This window comes from Mauremys mutica, chromosome 11 (assembly GCF_020497125.1).
Source record: "Mauremys mutica isolate MM-2020 ecotype Southern chromosome 11, ASM2049712v1, whole genome shotgun sequence".
Classification (NCBI taxonomy): domain Eukaryota; kingdom Metazoa; phylum Chordata; order Testudines; family Geoemydidae; genus Mauremys; species Mauremys mutica.
Genome location: NC_059082.1, coordinates 25375086 through 25398149, shown reverse-complemented (window position 1 = coordinate 25398149; position 23064 = coordinate 25375086). Strand labels below are relative to the sequence as shown.

Sequence of the window (23064 nt, the reverse complement as noted above, 5' to 3'; positions counted from 1 at the left end):
TTGTAATCTGAAACTGTTTTGGTTTTTTTTGCATTACTTGTAATCTGAAACTGGAAGGTGGAGTGGAAACAGAGACATACTACAATTCATTCAGTTTAGTGTAAGAGCGTCTGACTCATTTGAGAGGTCTTGGGCTCTCAGCCATTATTATATATGTTGCCAATTTATGTTTTTAATATTAATTAATCATTAAATGAGTGTTTACGTTAGTGAGATTCCAAATTAATTTTAAAGGCATAATAGAACTACTGTAGTTATGAAAATTGTTTAAAATAACCCCAGCCTGTTCTTTTTTTGTGTATGTTCATTTTTTAAAAGGGTGAAAGGCCCAAGCTTCTTCACGCCCCCCTCCTCCCCGTTTGCGGACTCCTGGTCTAGGACACAGACCCCCAACAACACTGTGCCCCCAGCTGTCTGCAGGAGCACCTGTGACAGGCCCAGCTCCTACTGCTGCCCTGGCGGGGCCAGCCCCCATTTTCTATTCGGTATCTGTAGCGCGGCCAGGGCTAGAGGCCTCATCAGAAATCAAGGCCCTTCCCCCATTTTCTATAGAGGCCTATGCGATGGGGATCAGCCTCCGGCCACTTGCTGTAGAGGTTTGTGGCGCTGCCCCTCGCTGCGAGGTCGCTGGCACGGGACGAGACTCTTGCTCACTCCTCAGCCCCAACCCCATCACGAACGACCCGATTGCCAATACCGGAAAGGGCGGTTGCTTAGCGACAGCGCATTCTGTCTCTAGAAGGCTGAGCGGCGTTGGGCCGCCCGCTTGTCCAATCGGAGCGCGGATTCCTAGCAGGTGGCCCCTGCGCTCCGCCTGCGTCGACCCGGAAGCTGGAGCCGCCGCTTGTTACCAGGGCAACGGTTTCGGTTCCCAAACAGCGCGCGGGCTCTACGGGTTTGGGGGAGGGGAGAGGCGGACCCGGACTCCAGGCCCTCAGGCGCTAAAGTCCGTTAGCGGCTGCTCCTCGCCGGGTGGGCTCCTTGACTGCGAGAGGATGGTGAGTTAGCAGCGGCAGCGAGTCGTATGTGGAGGAGCGGCCCTGGGCCGAGCGGGGTGGGGGGTCGGGGGGCAGCGGCGAGGCCCTGGGCTGAGCGGGGTGGGGGTGAGCCGTGAGGCCCTGGGCCCAGCGGGGTAGGGTGGAGCGGCGAGGCCCTGGACCGAGCGGGGATGTGGGGTGCGGGGAGCTGTGAGGCCCTGGGCCCAGCGGGGTGGGGTGTAAGGCCTGTCGGTTCATACCTGCTGCATTGTGTATATTGCTTGGTCCTACCTCATTCACTCACGGCGATGGCATTTGGGGTAATTATGGGGCGGGGCTGTGTCTATAAATATTGCGATAAATCAGAGTGCGGTAAGTGAAGGAGAATTTGAACCTGGATTATTCTCTCATGAATCTCCAGAGGGCGCCCTTGGCTCAATTCCTGTCACTTTGTGTATCCCTGCAGCATTGTGGCTCGGCTCCATTATAAAATTCTTCCTTTTTTCCCCACGCAGGAGTCGATGAGAAGGCCTCCGCTGCTGAATGCTGCCCAGCTGAATCAGAAAAAGATGAGGGAGTTGTATCACAAAGATCTCCTCCAATTGGCACATGAAAAAAAGTTGGAGAGAATCAGGCAATTGGAGGTGATGTGGGATGCTGAGGAACCGGTTGATCAGAAGCGTCTCACAAGATTGCTGAAAGATGAAGAGTATGAAAGGCAGATGGAGGAAGCTATTCAAAAAGCGAGTACTTTTTATTTGTGTTCCGGTGGTGTCTATCACGTGCTAGTTACTGTTCACACATACACATATGAAGATACAGTTCCGGCTTGGGAAAATTCACAACCTAAGATGACATGCAACATATAAAGGGGTGGGAGTGAAAGATAAAACATATGCGTAAAATAATCAATGTCTAAATGCCCCCAAATCTAATATTATTTAGCTAATCTTACAGGCAACAGCAGAGTGAGTAATTTGCAGGGCTTCTTATCGTTTTCATTGTATTTATAAATAAGAGTTACAAAATGGTAACATGGACAAAATAACAGGCTATATGAATATCATAGGGTAATTTTGTTCATTGAAGATGAAAGATATATATGAGCATACCATTTAGTCTAGAGAAATGTATTCTTTAAAGCTGTACATTATAAATAAATGTCATACATTATAGACATCCAAAGCGTGTGCATATATATTTACAGTAACTCCTCACTTAAAGTTGTCCCGCTTAACGTCGTTTCGTTACGTTGCTGATCAATTAGGGAACATAGTCATTTAAAGTTGTGCAATGCTCCACTCTTACGTTGTTTGGCTGCCTGCTTTCTCCACAGCTGGCAGTGTCCCTACGCTCGCCCCGCGTCCCCCCCGCCGCCAGCAGACCCCGCGGATCAGTGCCTTCCCTCTCCTCCCCCCACCTCCTGCCCATGGCAATCAGCTGGCTTGCAGCATTTAGAAGGGAGGGGAGAGGAGTCAGGATGCAGCATGCGAAGTAAAGGGGGATGAGAAGAGGCGGGTCAAGGGTTGGGGCTTGGGAGAAGGGGTGGAGTGGGCAGGCTGAGGGTTGAGCCCCCCGCCCCTGGTGCTTGCAGAGTAGGGGAAGCTGCCCTGGAACCTACCCCACCCCCCTTACATTAATTCTTATGGGGAAATTGGATTCGCTTAACATTGTTTCACTTAAAGTCGCATTTTTCAGGAACATAACTACAACGTTAAGTGAGGAGCTACTGTATTTACATTTGTACATTAACACAATATATCATGTTTAACTGTAATAGATTATGTGACCAGAAGCATTATTTAACCTGTTCCAGAGTAATTGCAGTGATAGATCCTGAGGAAAGTAAACTATTCCATTTTCAAATGGTTCTTTCTTTTCCAAATGTCTAGATTAATTTGCTTTATTCCTTACCTGTCCAATATTTATAAGAAATTTCTATTATGTTTCCACTGTCCACCTCCAAAACAGTAATCTACTGACTGTTACTATAGGTTTTATGGAATGTCTCACATCCTCAATATATGTTAATACACCTATGCTATGCTGTATAACATGCATTATATTTACATTAGTATGGATCACATTCTAGCACAGTAACAGCACATGAGGAAAGAACATGGTTTGTTAATTGAAAAACAAGTACAGCTCAATGCAAAATGCTGTGGTGGATCAAACCGTGGTCCATCATCCTGTCTCAGACATTTCCCAGCCCTATTTCAGAGGAAGAAACCCTGCAAGTAGGCAGTTATGGTGTAACTTGTCCCAAGGGAAAGTTTTCTCCCAACCTCAATAGTTAGAGGTTGGCTTATGCTCCAAAGTGTGAGCATTTATATCCTTTCCAAATCTTGTTTTTTAATTGACTATTATAATTGAATATTCTTATATCAATCCGTTTAAGAGAATGAGTGTATGAAATGTCTGGGGGGGAAATTGTTACAGAAATTATTTGCTCTGGCCAGGCAGAAGAAAACAAAAAACTGAAAGAGCTGCAGCTGGAGCAGGAAGAAAGACTGGCAACTGAGTTGGCAAGATTAAACTATGAAAAACTTAAAGATGAAAAAATGAGGCAGCAAATAAGAGAGAACAGGTATTTTTATATATAGAACAAATACAGTAATCTCATTTTTAATTCATAAATAATATTCCAGTACTGTAAAACTGATTCATGCTGAATTCTGAAAATTATATTTCAGAGCATATTTATTTATATTGAAGTAATGAAATAATTTCCATTTATTATTTTGTTTTGTTTTACAGCTGGGGTTGAGCCCTAATTCAGATGCCACAGGATAGGATGCAGTGAGAGGTGCCCTCAGGCAAGGGAGGGAGAGAGGGAAGTTTAAATAAACTAAGAGCTTGGCTACCCTGGCACTTTGCAGGGCTGCAATTTCTTTGCTCAGGGGTGTGAAAAAACACCCCCCTGAGCGCTGCAAATTTCAGGTCCGTAATTTGCCAGTGTAAACAGTGCACCAGCACTTGGAGCACGCCCTTCATGGAGGTGGGTTTTTTAGAGTGCTGGGAGAGCTCTCTCCCAGTGCTGTGCCGCGCTGCCACGGCAGCGCTTTAATGTGGCTTGTGTAGTTGCATCCTAAGATTATGAGCCTGTTAGTTTTTGAAAGGGACCTCATGCCTGGTTCCTTTTTTTTAAAGACTAATGTATGTATGTTAAATTGGTAAGGGAAGGTGAATCATTATTGGAGAAACTGGAAAGGAGGTGCATTTTGAGGAGGGATTAAAAGAATAGGAAGATTGCAAAGCATACAAAATTGGGGAGGATATTTCAGACACAGGTGGAAGGGAGAGAAAACAGTTGTGTGTGGAGAAGATACAAAGAAGGAAGCAGAATTTGAGAATCAGAGACCCTGAGTAACAGTGGCAAGACAATATGAGATGGAAGCAAGCTAGAATTTGGTGGAGTCAAGCAGGCAAGGAGCTTAAACCTAATCTGGAATGAGAAGTTAGGATAGCAGGGTGACAGAATTTCATTATTTACAACACTGGTCAATTTCAATAAAGTTTATATTTTTTCCCCTCTCACTCCCTCTTGTCTATTTTTTCTGACTCTTTCACCTCTTTGGCTCATTTTAAAAATCTTTTTAAAGGTAATTGCTCCCCCCCACTCGAAGAAAAAGAGGCAAGTGGAGTCGGGGAAGAGGTTTGACAACTGACAGTTTTCAGTGTTTTCCTATGATCAGTCCTGAAATCTGTGTCATGCTCTGGCACAGCTATGGAATCATGGAAAACTACACGCCCTGACTGTAACACTAACTCCTTATTAACATACTATTGGTGTTCACACACAGAATTTTGTCTAGTCTGTTGTTTCAGCAGTGCCGATTTTTTAATAAATTTAAAGCATTTAAAGCACAGATTTTAAGTCCTATTAACATCAATTTAAAAAGTTAGTAAGAAAGGTATTTTTTAAATATTCTGATTTGTTATAACCTGAAGATTTTTAGGGCCAAATTTTGCCCTCAGACATGAATATACAAATACGCATTGACATCAATAAGAGTTGCACATGCATACTAGGGGAAGAATTTTGTCCCTTAAACTTAGTTTAGTTTTTCGACTCCTTTAACAGAGGGATAGGTTTCCTTTTAAAATGGAATAGCCCATCAGTTTTAGAAACACAATATTTAAATGATTTTTTTTAATTACTAGTGTAACTCATGTGCCTAAGAATGTTAATATGGTTAAAATAAGAACCAGTTCAAACCTTACTGAATGAATACTTTCCCTCTCATTCAATTATACCTTTCACAAAACCTTTTCCAAGAAAAGTGGTTTTTCTTTTTTTGGGGGGTATGCTTGATAAAATTAAGGACAGACTGACATGAAATACCAAAGCTTGTTGGGTTTTTTTAAGAATTAGTACAATTTCCCATGTAACTTCAAAAGTGGCTGTTGGTCATGTAGTGCAATGCTTGAATTACATATCTCCAATAATAGTCCAAGCATGCACCATCTTCTCTGTTCACCAGCTCATTTCTAGGCTACACCAGAATTATGATGAGGAACAATGGCTAGCTGTTTCAATGACGAGGACAGAGCATTAATGATTTTTACAGCTGCTAGTTACAAAATACAATGTAGCAAGTGGATAGCAGAGGTACGCTAAGTGCTGCAGTAGGGGGACTGCGCTGGTGAGTATCTGAGTGTCTGTTGGGGGGGCAGTTTGGCAGTTTGACTGTGTGCTTGATTGTTTGATTGCTTGTTTGACCAGTTTGATCTGGGAGTGCTTTGTTCCAGCTGGGCCTGACTGTTATAAAAAGGCAGTCAGCTGCGAACCAGCTGAGCAGCGAACAGCAGAGAGGCAAACAGAAGGAGTTCGCCTGGAGAGAGCTCTTAGAAGGAAGAGACCATGGATGCTGAGCAATCCGCCGTTGTGACCTGCACAGGATGCGCCATGTTCGTCTTCCTTCCACAGGATAGGAGCGACTTTGTCTGTACCAAGTGCAAGCTGATCTCCATCTTGGAAGAGAAGATTCAAGGTCTGGAGAAACGAATAACAACCCTGCATTCCATAAAAGAAAATGAGGATTTCCTGGATAGACGTCAGGATCAGCTGCAGCGGGCACAACTTTCTGAAGATTCAGAGCAGGCTACGCAGCGGGGACAGAAGGCCAGCGAGGATAAGTGGCGGCATGTGACTTCCAGAAGGGGAAAGAGTACCAGAAACATCCATGTACCAGAAACACAGATACAGGTGAGCAACCGTTTTCATGTTCTCTCCACAGGTATTAGTGCAGAGAGTGGAGTGGATGATGCACCTGAGGGAACAGAGCAGAAGGAGACTCCACTGATTGGAAGGCATGAGATGCACCTTCCTAGGGATGGGGGTTCCACGACCACCACTCCCAAGAGGAGGAGGAGGGTGGTGGTGGTCGGGGACTCTCTCCTCAGGGGGACTGAGTCATCTATCTGCCGCCCTGACCGGGAGAACCGAGAGGTGTGCTGCTTGCCAGGGGCTAGGATTCACGATGTGACGGAGAGACTGCCGAGACTCATCCAGCCCTCGGATCGCTACCCCTTCCTGCTTCTCCACGTGGGCACAAATGATACTGCCAAGAATGACCTTGAGCGTATCACTGCAGACTACGTGGCTCTGGGAAGAAGGATAAAGGAGTTTGAGGCGCAAGTGGTGTTCTCATCTATCCTCCCTGTGGCAGGAAAAGGCCAGGGTAGAGACCGTCGAATCGTGGAAATCAACGAATGGCTACGCAGATGGTGTCGGAGAGAAGGGTTTGGATTCTTTGACAATGGGATGGTCTTCCAAGAAGGAGGATTGCTAGGCAGAGACGGGCTCCACCTCATGAAGAGAGGGAAGAGCATCTTTGCAAGCAGGCTGGCTAACCTAGTGAGGAGGGCTTTAAACTAGGTTCACCGGGGGAAGGAGACCAAAGCCCCGAGGTAAGTGGGGATGTGGGATACCGGGAGGAAGCACAAGCAGGAGATTACAAGAGGGGAGGACTCCTGTCTCAGACCAAGAAAGCGGGACAATCAGCGGGTTATCTTAAATGCCTATACACTAATGCAAGAAGCCTGGGGAACAAGCAGGGAGAACTAGAAGTCCTGGCACAGTCAGGGAATTATGATGTAATTGGAATAACAGAGACTTGGTGGGATAACTCACATGATTGGAGTACTGTCATGGATGGATATAAACTGTTCAGGAAGGACAGGCAGGGCAGAAAAGGTGGGGGAGTTGCGTTGTACGTAAGAGAGCAGTATGACTGCTCAGAGCTCCAATATGAAACTGCAGAAAAACCTGAGTGTCTCTGGATTAAATTTAGAAGTATGAACAACAAGGGTAATGTCGTGGTGGGAGTCTGCTACAGACCACCGGACCAGGGGGATGAGGTGGACGAGGCTTTCTTCCAGCAACTAACAGAAGTTGCTAGATCACAGGCCCTGGTTCTCATGGGTGACTTTAATCACCCTGATATCTGCTGGGAGAGCAATACAGCAGTGCACAGGCAATCCAGGAAGTTTCTGGAAAGTGTAGGGGACAATTTCCTGGTGCAAGTGCTGGAGGAACCAACTAGGAGAAAAGCTCTTCTTGACCTGCTGCTCACAAACAGGGAAGAAATAGTAGAGGAAGCAATAGTGGATGGGAACCTGGGGGGCAGTGACCATGAGATGGTCGAGTTCAGGATCCTGACACAAGGAAAAAGGGAAAGCAGTAGAACAGAGACCCTGGACTTCAGAAAAGCAGACTTTGACTCCCTCAGGGAACTGATGGGCAAGGTCCCCTGGGAATAACATGATGGGGAAAGGAGTCGAGGAAAGCTGGCTGTATTTCAAAGAAACCTTATTGAGGTTGCAGGAACAAACCATCCCGATGTGTAGGAAGAGAAGTAAATATGGCAGGCGACCAGCTTGGCTTAACAGTGAAATCCTTGCTCGTCTTAAACACAAAAGAACAGCTTACAAGAAGTGGAAGATTGGACAAATAACCAGGGAGGAGTATAAAAATATTGTTCAGGCATGCAGGTGTGAAATCAGGAAGGCCAAATCACACTTGGAGTTGCAGCTAGCCGGAGATGTTAGGAGTAACAAGAAGAGTTTCTTTAGGTATGTTAGCAACAGGAAGAAAGTCAAGGAAAGTGTGGGCCCCTTGCTGAATGAGGGAGGGAACCTAGTGACAGAGGATGTGGAGAAAGCTAGTGTACTCAATGCTTTTTTTGCCTCTGTCTTCACAGACAAGGTCAGCTCCCAGACAGCTGCACTCTGCAGCACGGTATGGGGAGGAGGTGACCAGCTCTCTGTGGAGAAAGAAGTAGTTCGGGGCTATTTAGGAAAGCTGGACGAGCACAAGTCCATGGGGCCGGATGCGCTGCATCCGAGGGTGCTAAAGGAGTTGGCCGATGAGATTGCAGAGCCATTGGCCATTATCTTTGAAAAATCATGGCGATCGGGGAGGTCCCGGATGACTGGAAAAAAGCTAATGTAGTGCCCATCTTTAAAAAAGGGAAGAAGGAAGATCCAGGGAACTACAGGCCAGTCAGTCTCACCTCAGTCCCTGGAAAAATCATGGAACAGGTCCTCAAGGAATCAATCCTGAACCACTTAAAGGAGGGGAAAGTGATCAGGAACAGTCAGCATGGATTCACCAAGGGCAAGTCATGCCTGACTAACCTAATTGCCTTCTATGATGAGATAACCGGCTCTGTGGATGAGGGGAAAGCAGTGGATGTACTATTTCTGGATTTTAGCAAAGCTTTTGATACAGTCTCCCACAGTATTCTTGCCAGCAAGTTAAAGAAGTCTGGGCTGGATGAATGGACGGTAAGGTGGATAGAAAACTGGCTAGATGGTCAGGCTCAACGGGTAGTGATCAATGGTTCCATGTCTAGATGGCAGCCGGTATCAAGTGGAGTGCCCCAAGGGTCGGTGCTGGGGCCGGTTTTGTTCAATATCTTCATTAACGATCTTGAGGATGGTGTGGACTGCACCCTTAGCAAGTTTGCAGATGACACTAAACTGGGAGGAGTTGTTGATACACTGGAGGGTAGGGATAGGATACAGAGGGACCTAGACAAATTAGAGGATTGGGCCAAAAGAAATATGATGAGGTTCAACAAGGACAAGTGCAGAGTCCTGCACTTAGGACGGAAGAATCCCATGCACTGCTACAGACTAGGGACCGAATGGCTGGGTAGCAGTTCTGCAGAAAAGGACCTAGGGGTTACGGTGGACGAAAAGCTGAATATGAGTCAACAGTGTGCCCTTGTTGCCAAGAAGGCTAATGGCATTTTGGGTTGTATAAGTAGGGGCATTTCCAGCAGATCAAGGGATGTGATCATCCCCCTCTACTCAGCACTGGTGAGGCCTCATTTGGAGTACTGTGTCCAGTTTTGGGCCCCACACTACAAGAAGGATGTGGATAAATTGGAGAGAGTCCAGCGGAGGGCAACAAAAATGATTAGGGGGCTGGAGCACATGACTTATGAGGAGAGGCTGAGGGAACTGGGATTGTTTAGTCTGCAGAAGAGAAGAATGAGGGGGGATTTGATAGCTGCTTTCAACTACCTGAAAGGGGGTTCCAAAGAGGATGGATCTAGACTGTTCTCAGTGGTAGAAGATGATAGAACAAGGAGTAATGGTCTCAAGTTGCAGAGGGGGAGGTTTAGGTTGGATATTAGGAAAAACTTTTTCACTAGTAGGGTGGTGAAGAACTGGAATGGGTTACCTAGGGAGGTGGTGGAATCTCCTTCCTTAGAGGTTTTTAAGGTCAGGCTTGACAAAGCCCTGGCTGGGATGACTTAGTTGGGTTTGGTCCTGCTTTGAGCAGGGGGTTGGACTAGATGACCTCCTGAGGTCCCTTCCAACCCTGAGATTCTATGATTCTATGATATCATGGCAGTAGATTATTAAATGACACTGACATTATGGGAGATCAGATAGAATTAAAAAGATACTACCAGTTTATGCAGCAATTTAAAGTCAAGCTAAGTAGGAATTCTGGTTAATTCTTGAATATGTTAGTTAGGGAAAGAAGCTTAGTGATTGTTCTATCAGTGATCACTCTAGCTTCAAGTTGGCCTCTATGAAAAAGGTTTTGGACTAGCCTTTTATATCTTTGCGGTAAGCAAAAGACCATTGATACCCGCTCCTCATTATGCTTTCCATCTGTCTTGTTTGACTGTGGTATCTCTAGGGCTCTTCAAATTCTACCTCTCCAAACTCCAGTATGTACAAAGAAGCATAACTCCATCCTCAAATAATTTGTCTTCATTTCAAGCTTCACTTTAAATTTGCATTCCATGAGTGAAATCCTGGTCCAGTTGAAGTCAGTGGAAATTTTGCCTTTGACTTAGATGGGGCCAGGATTTCACCCCTTGTTTTTAAAAATTCTCCACACAAATCTTTTGTCTCTTTTCTTTCCTTTTCATTCCACCATCTGGCATAGTCTTCTTCCCTCTTTCCTGGAAAAATCTTAAAGTATTTCTCATCAACTCTCCGTCTTCGTTTCTATCTTGCCTATGTTTCTTAAACATTCTCTTTCTGTACTATTCTTTTTACATGTGAAACATACCTATTTTAATTATTTTTTCTAATTTTAACTAAATATCTGTAAAATATCATGCACATCAAAACAGGTGCCCAAATGCTTGATTTCTTTTTACAGTTCTTAGTTGGTTCTTAATTAATGCTGGTGTCCTTTAATACGTGACACTTAGTACAGTTAAATAATGTGGAAACAGCAATAATAAAGTGAAGCAGCAGGTGCTTTAGTAGCTCACCATCTGCAAACTGTTGTAGGTTGTCATAAATATTGAAAAAAAATTTACAGTTCTCAATTTAGTTTTATTTCAAAACCATTCTATACCCATATTTCAGTTTTAATTTGAGTTCATTTCTGACTTCATGTCCAGTGCGTATGTCATCTCAGCTCTCCAACACAGTTGATCTGGCCTCCGATTTAAGTATTACATAATGGGCTGCATTTTTCGCGCCGTTTACATTCCTGCAACTCAATTAATTTCAATTTTTTTCATTCTCATTAACAAAAAAAATTGTTTTTGCAGTCTTGAACTTCGAGAATTAGAGAAGAAACTGAAATCTGCTTACATGAATAAAGAAAGGGCTGTGCAGATTGCTGAAAAAGAAGCTATAAGATATGAGAAAATGGTAATTTGTTTTTCTAACTTTCATTAAACAAAGGTCCATGTATTGTGTTAAATAACCTCAGATCCTAGAAAAAAAATGGAATAGTATTAAAGACTTCTGATTTTTGGTCTATTATAATAAAAATGTGAAATGTTTTCCTGAAGAAAACTAATTGAATTCCAGTAAAGAGGAATTGTATGTTCAAATGTCTTAGAAAACTCATAGGTCCCAATTCAGGAAAGGCACTTTTTAAAGCACGTGCATAAGTTCCCCTAAAGTCAGTGGGACATAAGTCTGTGTTTAAGTGCACTTATGAATAGGGACACTTTCCTGAATTGAAGTCTTACAAAGCTTTTTTGCCTCTTCGCAGCCTAAGCTGTCTGCTGCTTGCTGGTGGATGTATTCAGGAGTCACAGTGCTCTGCATCGGGACAATCTGCAAATTCTTATATGCTCCTGGGGGTTGTAGAGCTGCTCTGGGTTGGCAGTAGTGTATTGGGATTTAACGCAGTTCCACATTGCCTGCACACTCCAACTCCATGTCTTCAATCATATTTTCTATTTCTTTCCACCCTGCTGGAGTTATTCCAGTCAATAACTTAATTGCTAGCCTTGTTGAGTGAGGAGATATTACAATATTGTGGGGAAGAGGAGGAATTACCTGGCAGGATTGAGTAGTACCTCTCCCATCCTAGTGGCTAGGAATGAGGTGGGGGGCTTCTGCCATCTGTTACAGATGGCAGTCTGATTCAAGTCCAGGAAACTCCCTCAGTCTGTCTCCTCCATTAAAACTGTCAGTTAAAATAGCCTGGCTGATTCACCCACCCCATGCTAGGACATAAGGGAACATACTTAGCTTGTTCAGTGTATTTCCGTAAGTTATTCCCAAGAGCCTGATTCCCATATGAAAGTATGTCTCTGTGTGAAGAAGAGCAGCACGGATGTAATGCCAATTTTAACATTATGTGGCATTTTCTGATGGTTTGGTATGATGATTCTATGCCTTAAAAAGAGTACTGCTTCCATGACTGTGCAGTCCAGAAGGCTTACAAAGACTTCCTGGATCAGAAGCCATGATGTGAATTACAGATGACTGGAAGAGAGCCCTTTGGTAGGAACTATGCTGTTGACTTTTGATAGCATAAACACCAGTGACTAAAATATTCATTTAGTTTTACATAATGACAGGAATTATTTTGATTTCTAGATTAGTTACTGTAACAACTAGAATTTAAACCTTTTTGTATATGATAAAGTCTTCATTCCTATCTTTCCTGGCTGCTGATTAGCCAGCAAGTCAAATATGCAGGCTTGTAAGTATTTACCACTATATAAAAATTCAAAATTGGGTTAATAAGCTGAATAATCATTGTGGTGCATGGAAAGTAAGAGACTGATCCAGCTGTCATTGAAATCAGCCTGTTTTGCCTTTCACTTAAGTAGGAGCAGGTTCATCCTCCTCATTCTCAGCAACAGCTGAAAATAAGCAACTATGCTGGAAGTGTCTCCCTTAAAGTTAGCCTAATTGCGAAACTGATTTATCTAAAATGTCATTAGAGTTAAGGGTCTAATAATTTGTTGTAGATCTGATTTTTGTTATGAAAGGCTAATTAGTTGATAGTGTATGGCCATAGCAAAGAAGCTTAGTTTATAGCAACAGAGCAATAGTTAATTAAATTGCACGGTGAAATATAATATCAAATTATTTTAAATGTTAACAGAGTCTCTTCTTTTGCAATATGGTCCCTTCCCAGAATTAAGCTATAGCAAACAGCAGCAGTGCATTTTTACAGTGCGTGGTTAGTGTGATGATTTTAGAAATACACTGGTGAAAATTTTATTGCTATTAAATGTATATTTAAAGAATTTCAGGAAACAATGGTGGATGCTGTTAATGTGTCTGAAAATGCTGACAAACAGGCAGGTAACTTTGATTATGTCATCATTCTAAATAAGTACCTTATTCTTTTGATGTATTTTGCTAGAATGAAAACATTTTTATTAAAAAAAAAAAATAGGCGATATACCTATCTCCTAGAACTGGAAGGGACCTTGAAAGGTCACTGAGTCCAGCCTCCTCCCTTCACTAGCAGGACCAAATACTGATTTTTGCCCCAGATCCCTAAGTGGCCCGCCTCAAGGATTGAACTCACAACCCTGGGTTTAGCAGGCCAATGCTCAAACCACTAAGCTATCCCTCCCCCCTTAAAGAGGGTCTGCAGAGCTAAGCCACCATATTCCAGTGACCTTTCAGAATTCATCAATAGCTAGGCTGTGAGAGGCGTTCTGCATACTGTTACATACATACATATCTTCTTTTAAGTGCTGGGGTAATATGTGCTCAGACCTTATCTGTTAATTCAACACACACTGGTAATTACATTTGTAGGTCATCTTTCAGGATGAAACATTCGCTTCATTTTTGTGGTACAATAAGATTCTATAAGATTGCTTGTATATACTTTATAGTTTTTCATTCCAGATTATACTCGTAAGAGAGGAGGGAAAAATCTTACAATGTTTTTAACAACAGAAACGTGATGCTGAAATATCACAAAAGATGAAAGAAGAGCAGGAAAGGGTGATAATGGAAGAGAGTTCTGCAGAACTGAGGCGAAATAAGGAGAAAATACTTTATCAGCAAGAACTGGAGAAACAGCTTGAGGAACAAGAAAAAAAGAAGCAGGATGCTTATGAGGAGTTCCTAAAAGAAAAACTCATGATTGATGAAATCGTAAGGAAGATCTATGAGGAAGACCAAATGTTAGTTGTTTTTGGTTTTGTATTTTTTATCAAAAAAGTTCATGTGATCACATATAAGATGAACCAATTTGTGCATATTTATTTCACAAAATGTGGCCCCGATTCAGGAAAGCATCCCTATTCAGGACAGGTGCTTAAGCACATGCTTTAAGTTAAGCACGTCCTTACGTATTTTCCTGAATAGGAATGGATTGAAGCATGTGTTTTTCTGATTTGGGCATAAGTACTTTTGTCATCCAGCTCAGGTTGTGCTGTTGCTGACCAGCTGTGAAGTCTGCAGCTTATTTCAAGGAGTACTTCCTTGATTTTCTTTACCCCAGAAATTGCTACATAACACAGATTTCAATTTTTCATGGTCGCACATGCCTACCAGACACAGAAACTCCTATCCGGCCACACTGTCGTATGTGGAAGCTTGGCTCATGGGGATGAGTAGGGGAAGGAGGTTTTATTCTGGGTGGCTGATGTAAGTTAATCAGGAGGAAAATTGAGTTTCTGCTTTCTGAAACCTTTCTGCTCTTAAAGTATTTCTCCTGGAGCTTACAACTCCAAAATAAAGCTCAGCCAGTGATATTAATCTGTGCCACATGGCCTGGTCTCTGTTGGCATATGCCTGGACACAATGCCAAGTTCTGTAGAGTAGCTATGTATAGCCTTAAACCACCTGAAGAAATGTATTTATGGCATGGGATCTTCTTTTAGACGGAGTACGATAATAGGCAATAGGGAGGGTCTTTGGGACACTAGGCACCTGCTTTTTTTCCCCTAAGGGGATATATTATTTACAAGGAGTGAGAGCATATTAATAATAGAGATCAAAGTATAATTTTAAGAAGAATTATTTAGGTATTTACATTTTTGTACCTTCATATAGGGAAAGACAACTCAAGTTAGAGAAAATGAGAGCAACTCAGAGATACATAGAAGAATTTAAAAACGAACAGGCTATTTGGAAGAGAAAGAAGCGTGAAGAAATGGAAGAAGAAAATAGGAAAATCATGGAGTTTGCCAACATGCAGCAGCAAAGAGAAGAAGATCGGATGGCTAAAGCTCAAGCGAGTGAGGAAAGAAAACAAAAGCTCCAGAACATGGTATTAGAATAGCTACCAAAAACTTTGAAATCTTATAAAATATCTGATATCTGATATGTCATTTAAAAATGTTTCTTACTCATGTTTTAGATTGCGCAGAATCTGGAAAGAGAGCAACAGGAGCGTGAAGATCTGGAACAAGTGCGACAAGAGCTATATCTTGAGGAACAAGCTGAGGCAGACAGAAAAAGGGAGATGGTAGGTGTTTGCAAGTGGTTAAAGCAATAAGTATAAAGTACAATATTTTTCCCTGGACCAGATTTTCCTGTTAGATATGCACATGGGTCTTCCACAAATATCTAATGTGAGAATTTGGCCCTTCATGCAGTGGGCTCCTTTAAGTGGTATTTTGTGTTACCTTAATAGTTCAGGCACAGATAAACCTGTGTGGATAGGAGGCAAAAGATAATGATGTTGCCATACTTCTTGCAGAAGATTGAGAGAAATAATGGGGGGGAAAATAATAGTCTCAAAGAAGTACAGAAAAAAATATTTAGTAGTTTATATACAGTAATAAAGTATCTTACAAAGTATTTACAGCACTAGCTAAGCTCAGTTAGCCAACCCTGTAATTGAGGTTGTTTTACTCCTTTTGATCACTGGTGCAGGACCAGTGCTTAGAAAAGTTTGATCCTGAAAGAATTTGAACAGCATCCATCAAAGTGGTAGCTCTAGCATTTGTAAAATATCAAACTTAAAAATGATGTTCTGGTTACCATCTTGCATTTTTCTACACCATCAATTCTGACATGACTTTGGCAGCTGCTATCTCACAAACAACATGACTTGTATATAGGTTAATGCTTATTGCATTTGAAAGCTGGGTTCCAAGTTTAAGATGGTAACAAGTACTTAAAGCAGTTTGGCTATCTTTAATGTGAATTTCCATACTTTCAAGAGTTTTAAGTTTCTTTCGTGTTTAATTATAATGCTGAATTTCTTGACTTTTTAATGGTTTATTTGTTCAGTGTTCTTGTAAGGATTTTATCCTTAAGCTATTGATATGTACTCCCAGTCGCATCAACTTAAGTTATTTGTATGAACATATATTAATATTTGATATAATCCTAATGTGACACTGGGGAGAGCAGGAAGGGGAAAGGCAAGCTGACTTGGAAGTCTGCAGAAATGGAGCCTCACTCTCGCTCCCCTCCTGATGTGCACAGGAAGAGAATTCCACTGCTGTGGAAACTGAGGTGCAGGAGATAATGGGGAGAGTAAGATGGATGTAGAAGGCAGTATGTCTCGAGGCATTCCTTTTTTCCTTTCCTGCAGTGCTTCTGCAGGACTACTCCCTGTACACGTTGGGAAATGCCTGCAGTAATGCTCCATCTGGGTGATGCCTCTGGAGAGCTCTCGGGGTATGTCTGCACTCAGCTGTGAGTGAGCCTCCCAGCCTGGGTAAAGAAACTCATGCTAGCTTGGGCTGGAAGGCTCGCTCCCAGCTGCAGTGTAGTCATACCCTACGAAGCTTGTGAGCAGGTCTCTTTACCGCTTCCTGAGAGTCTTAGAATGCTCTTCTGGGGCCAAGTACCACCCTCAACAATCCCCCTTTAGAATTGTTCATGGGCTGACATCCCTATTTAAGCTTGTTTGGATCTGCTAGCTCTAATAAGGCTGTTGGTAGTTTGGGGGTATTTGTGAGGGACTTCAGTGAGTCCGTTGTGGTTTCTGAGGAGCCCCAACAAGCATCCTCTATCTTGAAGAATTGGGGAATTAGGGTGAGATGCATTGGATAAACTTAATTTAAATTGTATCCCCTTTCCATTATCAAACTAGGATCTGCCTTCCACCCTCCCCCTCTCCCTCCCCCCCCCCCAAAAAGTTAGTTTCTAACTGTGGTGGCCATCACCTTTTTAAAAAATGTGTTTACAAACAGCTTGTTCAACTGACTTCAGTTTTGGTGGTGGTGGGGGCGGGGGAATATTTTTGCCATTGACAAGCCTCTTTGGCAATTGGTTTACATTTTGAGGTTTACCTTTTCATGGAAAAGAGCTGGAGACTATTTTTAAAAAATGAAAGTTTAGGTCTCAGACATTCTTATGACAGTTTCTTGGAGCTAATGATCCATTCTCTTTGAAATGTCAGTAACTTTAAAATTCAAGTTTAATCAACTAGACATTGGACTTGTGCCCTAGATCACAAATAGATGAGTCTAGTGCATGCTACTAGCCTTTCCCCCCCCCCCCCCCCAATTCCTTCTTTTACATGGTGCTGCCAAAAACAATCAGACTTTGAATTCTTAACATACATTTTTTAGATGCTATTCAGGAGTAGCTTGTTCAGTTCATCTCAGTTTTTGTAGAAAAATTTTACATTTGCCCCAGACTTAATCTACCAGTTTTAGATTCTTTTGTGGATTTAGAGAGGGCATATGACAACACTGGAATTATAACAGAAATACCATTGCAGTCTTAACTATGGAATGTCTACCACGTCCACATAATTTTGAAGTGCACTTATTTATTCTGGAAGACCACAGTTACAATAAATAATCCAAAAGATTTTCCAGAGAAGATTATTCCAGATGCTGTTTTTAAAATGTCACATGACAAAATAGTAAAAGATATCAACTTCTGTGCTTGATCCTTCATTAAGTCATGTTTACTGTGGCTAAATAAGAAGGCATTAGAAGGGTCAGCATTTTATGGCACTTATCCTGCACTATATACTTACGCTATACACTTTTTCCCTAATACCATCCTTGCTGGTTTTAGGAATGATAGCCGCAATAAACAAGTGCAAATCCTAGTGTAAAAATCTTTTTGAAGGATGGGAGAATCTTGTAGGTCCCCAGTAATATACTATTTATTTTAATTCAGATACTTATCTGAGCCCCTCCTTATGGGTTTAAGCATAGACTGGTTGACAGTATTTAACTGGATACAAGGAGTGAGTACAGGTAGATATGGTACACAGTGTTTGCAGTGTATTAGCATTTTTGTCGGCTTTTCTCTAGGCAGAAATGGAGAAGAGAATTAGGCAGCGTCTAGAGTTAAGGCAAACATATGAAGCACAAGTAGCCTTCAAGAAGATAGTACTGCAGGCTTTGCAAGAAGAAGAAGAGGCCTTCAGACAGAAGATGTTAGCCAAGTTTGCAGAGGATGATCGCATTGAACAGATGAATGCTCAGAAACGAAGAATGAAACAGCTTGAGCACAGAAAGGCAGTGGAAAAACTTATTGAAGAGCGTCACAAACAGTTCCTTGCAGACAAAGTAAGAGGGTTCTCTTCCCCCCCCCCCCCCCGATTTCAATATGAGCTAAAGCTTATTAAAATTGTAAGACAATATTTGCAGCAGTTTGTTAGGATTGCTGCTTTCCTTTCCATATCCTTAATCAAGGAATGGGCAATTCTTTTTGTTTTTTATTTTGCATGGAGAAAAGTCACCTCATGGCTAATTTTGGCTAAACTTACAATGAATGTATTAATTTAGGCCCTGATCCAGCAAGCAGATCCACTTCCTGGACCTCTGAGTACACAGGGAACTCTGTTGAAGTCAACAGACTCTGCAGGGGTCCATCCTAGCATATATACTTGCTGCGACAGGGGTTTAGTGTGCTGTTTTAGGTCACTTATTCAGCATCCTTGTAGAAAATATTCGTTTAAAAATTGAACATTTTAAAATGATGGTTTAGTCCAAAGAATTTATTTTAAAAGTTTAAATCACGAAATTCCCTTTTGAGATTTAAGCATCTCTTTCCAAAGGAATCATGGCACAGGAAAGGAAGCAGATTCAAGTTAACATTCACCTACTAGGCACACACTCAAAAAGGGGAATGTAATCAGTCTAGATGTTTTATGAACAAAATTAGGAGTAAAACTGTGAACTGATTCACTGAATCTTATTTCTATAGAAGAGTAAAATATAAGGGAGAAAGTTATTACTCTAATTTATACTCACATAGAGTGTGTGAAAATTTTCCATATCTGTTTAAAGTAGATGACATATCACATGTTAAACCAACTAAACAGCAGTTTATTAGCTTTGGAGTCAAAAAGGACCTTTCTTATCTTGGATATTTTAACATTCTCTTTCGACTTAAAACACATATTCAAATACTTTTATATAGGTAGGTAGAGATACTAAATGTAAAACAGTTGTCTAATATTTAAAATCGCATTACTATAGGAGTTAAAACAGACTCGGTACCAGATTAATGGCTCTCATTGCAAAAAGTGACAAGCACAAAATCAATCCATTGAAAATAACATTTAAATATGTTCGCTCCAGAATCTTAGAACTTCATTATAGTTTTGATTTATCAAAGGCCATTACACTATTTTAAATACTGCAGGGTACATGGCTGTGTAGCATACTACAATTTAGACTTTAAACCAATATTGAATGTACATTTCCCTTAAAGGGAAATAATACTTTGCATTTAAATTATTAGGAATTAAAGGATTTAATTGACAGATAAATTGCTCACACATTATATATGTGAAACAAATCCAATTACATATCACCTGCAGTAGCCATCTGAGATTCCCTCATTTGCATGTTTAAAAAAATGATATAGCCAAAGGTGCTAAGCAATTTCTAACTAGTTCAATTTTACTTTGAAAGTGATTATGTATAAATGACTTTCGTATTCAGTGGATCTGCTTCTTGTGTGTATTCAGTATCATTTGCTCACTGTATTAACAAAAATGAGTTTCTTGCTTTTTGCACATTAGTACTGTTCTGTTCCTTTTTATACATCAATAGAATTGTTTACTAAATTTCAAATCAGCTACACCTGTGCAAGCCTGTTAAAGATAATCTGGGTTGTATGTATGTTACTGAGGATTCAGTTTGGCCTGAAGAACATGTCTATTTTCCTTTCCAGTTTCTTTTGCTGGACACACTTTATCTTGTCTGAAAATACTTTTAGGTCACAGGGAATCATATCTTCATGTATCAGTTTTTAAAGAGGGACGATTATAAACATGTAAGCAGCAAAGTAATTTCAACTCTTATCTTTCAGAGGCTTTTAATTTCTCTTCTCAGGTTTTCTAATTATTAAAATGATGTATTTAAACAATAATTTGCTCCTTCATAGCCACTTTCTCATCCTGTTTGAATGTTGAATTTGTGTTGTTTCAGCAACAATCATAACAAAAAAAACTTGTTACTTTCTTGCAAGATGATACAAAAGTTGAGCAATTAAGTGGAAGCCCTTGGTTTGCTCTACTGACAGAGTCCTTCTTTACCAGTTTATAGATGTGGTTGAAATTAATTTTCATAAAACAGAAATAGAAGGGTAACAAAGACATGTTGTTTTCTGTAGGAGCGTGAACTTGAAGAAAGGCAATTGGAAGAGAGAAGACAAGGAAATATTCATGCAATTGTTGAAGAAGAGAGACAGAAACTTCTTAAAGAACATGCAACTAAATTATTGGGGTATCTTCCTAGAGTAAGTGAATTATATTTTCCCCTAATACTTGAAATGTTCATCCCATAAATCTGTTTTCTCTTAACTGTTTTACCTCAAGGATAATTTCTGTAACGAATGTAATTTTTTTAAAATATATTGTGGCTACATTCCTGCACTCAGTGCAGGCCTGTGTGAGGGGTATACAGAGTAAAAACCCATTTTGGCTTTCTGTAGTGGGGCGGAAGTTGGGGGGGGGCTGCCCAGTTCTCAGCATAAGCAAAGGCAGCCTGAAGGCTGTGCTAACCAACACTCTGCTTCTCATGATCTCTGAGTCCTGGGAAGCAGAGAGTTGCTGAAGTGCAGAACATTCAGCCATGTTTCTCCCTCCTCCAACATATCCCTGATGGCAGGAGGAGGAGGAGGGCTGGAGTTGGAGGCTTATACATCAGCTCTATACCAGCCAGAAAGTCCCCCTTAATTTATGGTATTTCCCAGTCGCAATTTCCACTAGCTTTCTGCTGCTGGAAGGTGTACAGCAGGGATTGAGTTTTACTTGCCAGTTGTGCACCTTAGGAGAACGCATAATAAAAAAAAATAAATTTAAAACTGCATTAAACTGATAAAATGCAGGTGTAAGTTATAAGTACTAGAATTTAACACACAATTATTTCAGCATGGGCACAGGACATTTTTGTTTGTTTTTACTTTCAGGTCATGCACTAGCATAATGGTTTGCCATTTGGGATTGTAAATAGTTAAAGTGAAATATTTTTTTTTCAAATTCCAATTATGGGCTTTTATTTTGTGTAATAACTGACTTTAACAGAACTTAAGTTTGTGGTCAGATGTGACCTGACTAAAGTCTCTTTAATGCAGTTCCTGGATTTTTATAAATCTGGGAGGTTGGTTCTGTGCTGTGGCCCTTACATGAGACACTCAGTATGTTTACACAGCAAAAGCTGTGTATAGGCTAGCCTACCCAAGCTACATTGAATCCAGCACTAACTCAGGTAATAATCATAATAAAGACAGCACAGTGTGGCCTTCAGTGCTGATAGTACAAGCCTTGCATGGATCCTGGACATCTTGTCATTTCATTAGCCCAAGCTGTGATGTCTTCACCGCTATTGTTACCTCTGTTAGCTGGATTCAAAGTAGGCTAGTGCATGCAGAACTTTTACTATGTACATCTCCTCACTTGCATTGGTGATGAGCTCTATCACAAACAAATAATACTTTGCCCTATTATGTGATGTCAGAAGCCATTATCCTTACTGACTTCACATCCCCAGTGAGAACTAAAACAATTAGGCAAGATTTTTGGTAACTTCTAGCCTCCTTATTAAAGACTCATCTTAACAGCAGTTTAAAATAAAACTGAACCTCCAAAACAATTGTGCTTCTTTACAAAAGAAACAGCCTACCCACTCATTCTTTATTTTCAAATTTCATAATAGTACCACAGGCACTGCACTACTACAGTGCCTTGCATATACATACCTAAGATATAGTCAAGAAATAATTTATGTATTCTTGGGCCCAATATACAGGAGCTAAATAACATGCACAATCTTTATTCCCCTTTCTCCTTAATTGCAGGGAATACTCAAAGATGAAGATGATGTTAATATGCTTGGTGAGGAGTTTAGGAAGGCTTATCAGAAGAGAAAAGAGGATGTGTATTCAGAAGATAACTGAAATTCCCCTGAATTTGTTTTGTTGCATACCACTAGATGTCATCATATTTCTATGTGCTGTTAATAGTGAGAAATTCCTGTTTAATGTTATGAGAAAGGGTCTCGGTTTAGAAAAAGCTCAGAACTAAATGGTTACAAGAGCTACAGTTTTTAAGTCAGTGTTGTAGTTAGTTTGGATCAATAAATTTTGCTATTACAGTACGTCTCAAACAATGCATGCATAATAAAATGGACTTGCCAAGGGAGTTCACTTTAGAAAGAACAGGAGTACTTGTGGCACCTTAGAGACTAACATTTATTTGAGCATAAGCTTTCGTGGGCTACAGCCCACTTCATCGGATGCATAGAATGGAACATATAGTAAGGGGATATATATATATATATATATATATATATATATATACACACACACACATACAGAGAAGGTGGGAGTTGCCCTACCAACTCTAAGAGGCTAATTAAGATGAGCTATTATCAGCAGGAGGAAAAAAAAACTTTTGTAGTGATAATCAAGATGGCCCATTTCAGACAGTTTGACAAGAAGGTGTGAGGATACTTAACATGGGGAAATAGATTCAATGTGTGTAATGGCTCAGCCATTCTCAGTCTCTATTCAAGCCTAAATTGATGGTATCTAGTTTGCATATTAATTCAAGTTCGGCAGTTTCAAGTCTGTTTTTAACGCTTTTCTGTTGCAAGATTGTCACCTTTAAGTGTGTTACTCAGTGACCAGAGAGGTTGAAGTGTTCTCCTACTGGTTTTTGAATGTTATGATTGATGTCAGATTTGTGCCCATTTATTCTTTTGCATAGAGACTGTTTGATTTGGTCAGTGTACATGGCAGAGGACCATTGCTGGCACATGATGGCATATATCACATTGGTAGATGTAACACAGCTGCTACTCTGAAACCTGTCACTTTAGAAACTGATTCATGGACAGATGATAGGAATTCCAGTTACATTAGGAAATGTCTTAGCTTATGAAAGAGTATTGTCACAATCACATTTCCAAGAATGCACCTGGGGACAGGTTTCACTACTTTCATTCCTCTCTGC

General features: G+C 41.1%; 1 protein-coding gene across 1 annotated transcript; it reads left to right on the top strand.

Annotated features, from left to right (window-relative positions):
- The first annotated feature begins 563 nt into the window (after positions 1-563).
- MNS1 (meiosis specific nuclear structural 1) lies at positions 564-22378 on the top strand. Its single transcript, XM_044979797.1, has 10 exons — positions 564-998; positions 1493-1720; positions 3440-3567; positions 11015-11117; positions 13629-13858; positions 14733-14949; positions 15040-15147; positions 17909-18166; positions 20223-20348; positions 21909-22378. The coding sequence occupies exons 1-10, from the start codon at positions 564-566 to the stop codon at positions 22005-22007; spliced, it is 1932 nt and encodes a 643-aa protein (XP_044835732.1). The 3' UTR covers positions 22008-22378.
- The last annotated feature ends 686 nt before the right edge of the window (positions 22379-23064 follow it).

Coding starts and splice junctions, on each gene's coding strand:
- MNS1 (XM_044979797.1), top strand. CDS start 564: ATGGGGATCAGCCTCCGGCCACTTGCTGTAGAGGTTTGTGGCGCTGCC. Junction 1,721..3,439: donor TGGAGGAAGCTATTCAAAAA/GCGAGTACTTTT, acceptor TGCTCTGGCCAG/GCAGAAGAAAACAAAAAACT. Junction 3,568..11,014: donor CAGCAAATAAGAGAGAACAG/GTATTTTTATAT, acceptor TTGTTTTTGCAG/TCTTGAACTTCGAGAATTAG.